This window comes from Colletotrichum abscissum (assembly GCF_030869225.1).
Source record: "Colletotrichum abscissum strain IMI 504890 chromosome Unknown Scaffold_173.1, whole genome shotgun sequence".
In the NCBI taxonomy this organism is placed as follows: Eukaryota; Fungi; Ascomycota; class Sordariomycetes; order Glomerellales; family Glomerellaceae; genus Colletotrichum; species Colletotrichum abscissum.
Window position 1 is genome coordinate 1 of NW_026850069.1, and position 7,662 is coordinate 7,662.

At 53.5% G+C, this 7,662-nt stretch overlaps 4 protein-coding genes across 4 annotated transcripts; 3 read left to right on the forward strand and 1 right to left on the reverse strand.

The window, feature by feature from the left end:
• Positions 1-11: 11 nt before the first annotated feature.
• Positions 12-844, reverse strand: CABS01_16839 (major facilitator superfamily transporter; the record flags this gene model as incomplete). The annotated part of the gene is made up of 3 exons (XM_060550168.1): positions 12-134; positions 193-581; positions 751-844. Coding segments are annotated over 3 exons (606 nt in total), but the record flags the coding sequence as incomplete, so codon positions are not given.
• Positions 845-983: 139 nt separating this feature from the next.
• CABS01_16840 (uncharacterized protein) lies at positions 984-2,819 on the forward strand (the record flags this gene model as incomplete). The annotated part of the gene is made up of 3 exons (XM_060550169.1): positions 984-1,420; positions 1,494-2,604; positions 2,670-2,819. The coding sequence occupies 3 exons, from the start codon at positions 984-986 to the stop codon at positions 2,817-2,819; spliced, it is 1,698 nt and encodes a 565-aa protein (XP_060402505.1).
• A 1,055-nt stretch (positions 2,820-3,874) lies between these two features.
• CABS01_16841 (uncharacterized protein) lies at positions 3,875-4,477 on the forward strand (the record flags this gene model as incomplete). The annotated part of the gene is made up of 1 exon (XM_060550170.1): positions 3,875-4,477. The coding sequence occupies one exon, from the start codon at positions 3,875-3,877 to the stop codon at positions 4,475-4,477; it is 603 nt and encodes a 200-aa protein (XP_060402506.1).
• Positions 4,478-6,968: 2,491 nt separating this feature from the next.
• Positions 6,969-7,602, forward strand: CABS01_16842 (uncharacterized protein; the record flags this gene model as incomplete). The annotated part of the gene is made up of 2 exons (XM_060550171.1): positions 6,969-6,978; positions 7,178-7,602. 2 exons carry the CDS (start codon positions 6,969-6,971, stop codon positions 7,600-7,602), a joined length of 435 nt encoding a protein of 144 aa, XP_060402507.1.
• Positions 7,603-7,662: the final 60 nt, after the last annotated feature.

The following is a 7,662-nucleotide window of genomic DNA, read 5'->3' on the forward strand; positions in this document are numbered from 1 at the left end:
ACGAGGACACCTGAGATGATGGAGCCAGGAACCAGCAAGAGCGTTACCGGAAGCATTGCCACGCCCGCCATGGTCGGCGTCTTCTGTTTGACTGAGAGGAAGTAGAACGGGACGTAATAGAGTTGGCCATAGAGCTAATTCAGGGTCAGCGGGTCTTCAGGGCTTTCCGATGTTTGTTATGCGTCCACTTACGATAAATCCTTGAAGGAGACCAAGAACGTAAACGGTGATGGAGCTCATATCTGTGAAGAGTGTCCTCTTCAAGAACGGGACTTTGGCGAAACGATGCTCGTAGAACAGCGTGGTCATCAATCCGGCGGCGCCAATGAAAACCGGCACGAGAGTCTGTGCACTGCGCCAAGGAAAGTCATTGCCACCCCAGGAGAGACCGACCAGGAACGTCACCATAGAGCCGATGAAAAGAAAACCGCCCAGCCAGTCGACAAGTTGAAGCTTTTCGGCAAACGTGCGTGTAGGAGGCTTCAGGGTTAAAAGAACGGGCACGGCGATGAGGGAGTATGCACAGATGGGGAAGTTGATGTAGAAGATCCACCGCCCTGTAGTGTGCTCTGCCAGAAGCACTACGCTGATTTGCGCCCAGTCAGTTGCGAACGTAGTACATTACTAATTACTGCGACAAGCTCTCGATTGCAGCCGGCAAATTGTGATTGAAAGAACTGTCGAATTGCGCCCAAAAGATTGTTGATTGCGTCTGGTATTGCAAAGTATTAGTCGTATCCCAGCGCTGACCTATCGGCACGTCACCTCGAGCGTTGCCCGGTACAACGGTACCCTTACCCCTAAGCAGGTCAGCCAAACAAGCCTCCCGCGTTGGGCGGAACATGACTGACATTTCTCCAGGAACCACCCCGCCACTATGGGTCTATCGCCGGAGCACTTCGTCCTCCCAGAATTTCACGCCTTTACCATCAGTGATTCGACCTCGCTTCTAATTCCGACGGCGATCAGCGAAAATCGCATCAATGTCATCCGCAGTGCACTGCTACTCGTATCCAGCTCCGGCTCTCAATCGCAACCCCGTCATTGAAGCCTGGGTCCAGGAAGTGGTTGACGCCGATTTTTCACCATCTCGTCCGTACCAGCCTCAACCCTTCCTTGACGCCATCACCCGGCCATTTTTGCGCAAGCGGAGACGAAGTATCGAGAACAAGGACGGAGACAACGTCTCAAACCCAAGGAACTTGTCGATCATAAAGAAGCGCCGGCTTTGTGACCGAACTCCCCTCGCACCCATGGACGCCAATACCGACGCGGGAGGAGCACCGCCTCAGACTCCTCGCGCCGTCGCCAACCCGAAAGCAACGATGAAGGCAACGAAGCAGCCGCCCGATATCATCATGAGGGACAGTGGGGCTATGGACGTCGAGTCCGAGGACGAGTTGGGCAACGCCGACTACACGTCTCCTACCCCGCGAGGAGCCCGATATCAACATCGTCATTCGCAGCCCCAACCGCTGCCCGTATCCGACCAGCCCTCACCTCTTTTCACCTCGCTCTACTCCACCTCGCTTGACCAGCGCGGCATTCAAGAAACCTCTCGCATCAACACCCATCATCATCCTCCTCCTCTGTTTCCATTACCATCCAAGTCCGCGTCCGCGTCCGAAAATCAAGGGCATGGCCGATTTACTTTTTGCCGAGAAGCGCGTTCAGATCGTGCCCAAGCTTCCCGACCATGACATCCCTCAAGACGTTACTGAGCTATGTGAGCGCCTCGTCGACATCAGCGACGGCTGCGGCGTCGTCCCCGCGTCTATTGCTACCGAAGTGCACAGCCGCGTCCGGCAAATCAACCCATCGCACAAGCTTAGGCCACACCATCTAACATCCCCCAACGACGATGCAACGAATTCGAGTCCACAAACTTTGGAATCGCTCATGGGCGAACTCTGGGTTCTTTCAAAGGTCGCCAGGGAGACCATAGCCGCCAATGTTTACACATACTCGGAAGCGCACTGGAACGCACGTATCCACGCCCCATTGCTCGAGGCCGGTATCGAGATTGACGTGAACCAAGACGGGACAATCCAGCAAGACGTCCGATACATCGACGCCACCAGAGCCGGCATCTCTAGCCTCTACGTGCCGAGGCACACTGACGGCGATAGTCTGGCTGGTAAAATGGTCGACTACTGCATAGTCCTCAACGACCCTCACGTTCAAGAAGCGGCACGTGCTGCTCTCCTCGCCGCTCAGGCCCAGGAGGCCCCTCTATCGTCAGCAGCATCATCGAGCGCTTCTTCGGCAACCTCTAGAGGTAGCAGACGGGGCGCAGGCGGTGCCAATGCCAGGTCGATGGCAAGCGCAAGTGTTGCGGAAACGGCGGCAGCGGCGCGATCCATCAATCACACCGGATACCCTCCCCTCAGATTGAGTCCCATCGCCGTCAGCATCGAGACTAAGCAGCCCGAAGGCTCCGACGATGAGGCAAAGGCACAGCTATCCGTCTGGGTCGCTTCCCATTTCCTCCGCCTACACAAGCTGGCACGCAGTCCCGCGCCCATCGGCCTCACGCTGCCTCTCCTGCACGTCTCTGGCCGCGTCTGGCACGTCTATCTGGCCGTCGAAAGGGCTGATGGTATTGTGAGAAATTTCTGCTCTAGTCTTTCTCGTTATCGACTTCAGAACTGACTGGTCATGTGCTGTAGGACCTTTTCGAGTGGGTGGCAGTCGAAGGCACCGAAACGCTCATCGGCTGCTACAAAGTGCTATCGTTGCTTCGCGCCCTGCGCTCGTGGGCTCTCAAGTCGTTCCGGCCGAGGTTCTTAAACCTCCTTGGCTCGTCCGTCGCACCCTGAACTGTCGGTATGTAGCGGGACATACTTTACAGTCCTAAGGGCGGCTTCTGGCAGTGACTTGCTGGGGGCTAGCGTCAGTTACCAGTGCCCGCCGCGAGAATAGCGGCCTCTTCGCAGTAACTAGCCAGAGCTTGCCGCTGGTTACTGGTAGGCGCTACCGAAGCATTTAACTAAGAGCGGCCAGAGGCTGCTACGCCGGCGGTCCTACTGCTCAGGGCTGAAAAAAATACGACTGGTATTTAGTCCCATATAAGTATACTTGTTGGATTGACGACTGTGTCTGGATAAAGGGATGCTAGAAATGCGTTGAATAATATGCAAGAACCGGTGATGATGGGTAAATACAAGACAGAACCCCGCTCGGACCGGGATGGGACGGAATCCCTCAATCAAGCACAACAATCACCCTTTGATCAATGGACCTCAGTGGTATTACATTAAATCGACATCGTTTATCCAACAGGCGGTCTGACATTTGCATAGTTTCACATTTCACTACTGACCCGCTTTGCCGTCTTCATCTCCTCGCCCGGTCAACTTAAGCCAATCAGACATGTTCATACTAAGTCGACTGAACTGAGATTGTGCAGGCCAATGAAATCATCGGCTCTGCCGCTGTACCATGCCCTGTGGCACTTCTTCCATACCCCATCGCATGGTTTTAACTTGTTCGCTTACCATTAACCTCTCTCTCTTTTTCCGCCACGTCTAGCGCCCCTCCCCCCCTCCCCCCAACCTGGACAGGTTTTCAAAAATCGAGACTGAAGTTCAAACTTTTGAGATTGAAAACAGCCCAAAATCAACGCGCGATACCACACACACCCTTTTCTTTGTACTTATCTTGAGCAGCATTCGCATTAGTTCATATAGTACATAACAATAATTAGTCGACATTCGAAACGCCGTTCCAGATCGAAGTCCACAAGAGCCTATTTTCCACTATAAACCGGTCGAGTTCCCCTTAAACCTAGCATGCCGCAAACGGAAGTCTTACATTCACAAGTTCATTTTCCCAAGATTCGGTCTGCGTTTTCAGTCCCAATCTGGACTTCCACATGCAATCCTCACTGGCAACGACCCCGGCCACATCTCGCTCTCAAAATTCTACTCGGCTGACGTCTGTACCTACTCAAGTCATGGAACTTATGCTCGTTGGCATTGGAGAGCATATCCAGACATTGCCCTCAGGCGGATCCACTGCGAATTTGCTGGTTCTCTCTCGGGAACCCTCCCTACCAGAATTTCGACTCTCCCGAGACGGACTTAGTACTCCGACTAGAATCAACACCGCAGCCGAGACATCGAACAGCTCTCAAGAGGCTGACGCTGATTCTGATAATCTCTGTCACTCTGATGATGATCTAGATCGAGCCACCGGCCTCGCTTTATCCCATTGTTCTGGTGTTGATCTTGACCAACTTGATTGTTCCATTTGTATCATTGATACATCCACCAAACGCCACGATCAGGGCGTCGAGAGTCTACATGAAGAGGAATTATTTTCGACTATTGACTGGGATGACGACGGGTTTTCCTGCTATGATGTCGAACAAGGCCATGCTAGTAATAGCAGTTCGGCCTTGGATGAGACTTTGATTGTCAACCTCGACAATCAGAGTCAAGGGCAACGAAGCGACCAGCCGAAGAATAAAGTGTAGGCGACGGCGAGGAATAAACCGACCAGAATTTTGATCCGGATCAGGGGCCAGCAAGGAGAGGCTGCAGTATGAGACGAGCAATCGAGTGTCCAGAATATCATAGCTGCCAATGTGGAAAACGCAGCCCCCAAGACTAGGTGCTCGCGATTTTGATCTCTTTACTAAATAGTCTTACAAAAATATGGTGAGATTGAAATAGGTCTTCGATGCTTTGCCATACTCTCACAGCTGATGCAATACACGGATGTTTTCTCCTAAATCACTATCTTTGACCTAGGGCAAAAGAAGATGAGGCGGGTCAAGCTTTTGATGACACAGTAATACCAACAATTGCTTTGGGAAGTTTGCGTATAGGCCCGCTCAGCGGTGTGACAGCATCGTATGATGAGCGAACTGCTCGTTGGTGGCAGCATTGTACTCGAGTGACTAACTTTCTCTCTTGTCATACTTGAAGGACTAGAAAGCCAAGGCGTCTGCTCAAAGATAATCTTTAGGTAGTGGAGCAGTGGTCGCCCACTAATCGCAAAGAAGTCTACAGCTGAGAATGATTCATGAACACCCGTTGCTGCCTTGTCGTCCTGGCGTCGCCGGTGGGTATATGAAGGCGTCATCTTAAGTTGTCGATGATGGCCCCAAAGCCGTCATTTTGATCACACCGTACTTGGACAGCCACGCCTCTGTATTGAAAGGTTTTCTGAAGTCCAGGGAAATCCGGGTTTTTCGTGGGAGTTTTGCTATCCGGGCAGTACTCCACTCTTTAAGCCAATCACAGCGTTCAGATCACAGATATGTTTTTCTAGGCCCACACGCCCGCATTAGCCGCAACTAGTGCAATCACCCCACACTCTGCCCAGGCACTTGGACCACTTCCAGCTGCTTACATAAAGTAATGTAATTCGAAAATTATTTTGGCTTTTATTGCGGCAATCGAGAGATCTCGTCGAATCTCGATTTTTATCAAAATCGTCAAAACTGTCCTTAACTACGGCCTCTCATTGGTCAAGTGACCGGGTCAGAGATTCCCGGCGCCGTAGACGCTGGCGGCTGCCCAGTACGACGTCTGCTGCGTCTCGTCGACGTCGAGACGTCACCTCCAACCGTAATGCAGTCCTGGACAGTCTCTTGCGGTGGCTCTGCTGCCAATTCGTCCTCTGCATCATATTCGAATGCCGACCGATTGCGACGAATGCGCGCCCTCACTGGCCGCGGGGCTGGATTCGTGGCCTTGCGAGGCGGTCTAGGCTGCCTGCTCGACGACGGCAAGCTGCTCGACGGGAGGCCGCTCGACGGCAAGATGCTGCTCGTGGGTGTGGATGTTGGATTCGGAATCTTTTGGTTGCGCGGCCGCCCACGTAAACTGGTCACAACACGGGGATTCTTGATTCGCATCAGGGCATCGTTGAGATCCTAGGGAGGTTAGTGTGTGTTCTACAGGCAAGATAGATCGACGTACTAGGGGCTGCTCGAGCCACCAACGTGGGTGGATGTCGTACTTCGTCAACTGACCTCCAGTCGTCTTCAGGATCTCGAGGATCTTATGGCTGCAAGGTAGTTTTACTGGTTCGTAAAGCGCCCACGGCAAGGCTGGAGACCGGGCGGGTTCTCGTCACTAGGTGACGGCATCGCAGTGAGGGCAATTCGGTGCTGGTGAGCCATGAGTGCCAGAGCCTTGTATCCCACCTGCTTGGTCACATCACCAAGCCACGGCTGGCGGAGATACTCGCGGCGGGTACGAGACTCCATAATAGCGGTGGCCTCGACGTACTCCCTTTCCTTGTTGGCCAGCATCTCGTCGATTGCTCGGAAGACGGTATAGAGGTCTGCGTGGCCAGTGATAACGTAAGACTTCATTCAGGTCTTTATGAGCGGTCTCGGTAGGCGAATTCGTACGTACACCGAAGTTCTCATACTCGCTGATGAAGCACTGGGCCCACTGGTGGCGGAGGCGGATGTACGTGTTGGCCAGGTATGACAGAGCCAGAGTCTGGTCAGTGAGATCCGCTTGGAGTTTTCTCCAGGCAGCATCAAAGTCAACCTCTGAATCTGCGTAGAGCACGTATGCCCATAGCTGGCAGAAGCCCGTAGGTGTATGCTCGAACTCGGTGGCCTCGAACTGCTGGGCGGTGAAGGATTTGTTGGCACGTGAGATCTCATTGAGTGCCGCAGTCTGTGGGTTGTGGAGGAGGGCCGCGGCGGCAGCCTTCTGCTCCTTGCGGGCCAACGCAGAAGCTTCGACGGATTCCTTGTCCTTGTTGACGTCAAACTCATCTTGAACTTCCACAGCGCCGTCGCCCAGCCATTTGCGTTTGACGTTGAGGTCCACATTCGCATTGATGTGGAAGATGCAAAGTTGGAGTTGAACAGTAGACAGGACCTCGAGCAGGGCCGAGCGAGGGGCATCTTGAACTTATTCGTCTTGTATGTATTACCGAAGCCAACCACCTGCGGAAAGCGCTTCCACATCGTCTCACACCATGGGTAGGTCCATAGTATGGCCTCGGGTAGGTTTTTTGAAATCGGTGTAAAAACAGCGCCACAACACACTCCGAAAGGTCAATTGGATAGCCTTGTGCTCGTCGCGAAGCCCATAACGACGCAGGCACCATGGCAACCCTATGGCCCCAGGAGCAACCATGGCCAACGCACCATCGAGAGCATGCCACTCAACTTAGCAGACACCTAGCAGACACCTTCAGACAGCACTCAAATCGATCGACACTGCAAACGAACACCCCCTTGACCCGAAAGCCGTGAGACTCACTCTCATTGGCACCATCCCCCTGCTGGCCAAATTGCAGAAATTGCCCGAGCTCGGACACCTCCACCAAGCTATTGAGAGTCTACGTGCGGAAAACAAGACAGCCCACGAGAGCAACATCCGCGAATCGAGAACCATCAGGATTGCTATGCAGCAGAATACGGCCGAACTGAAGGAAACCACCAACACAACGCGCGCAGCCAGCGCGGCTGCCAAGGAGGCTTGGAAAGCCAGCGAGCTGGCGGTCAAGGTCGTGAAGGATATCAAAGCACTGGAGCCGATGAATCAGGGGAACACCGTGCAGTCATATGCCAGCGTAGCCGCCCGAGGAGGACTTGCAGGGAGCATGCATAACCCCTGGAACTAGAGAGCGTCAAGACAGCAACGACGAAAGACATGGAGGCCCTCCGGCAGTTTGCCGAGGATT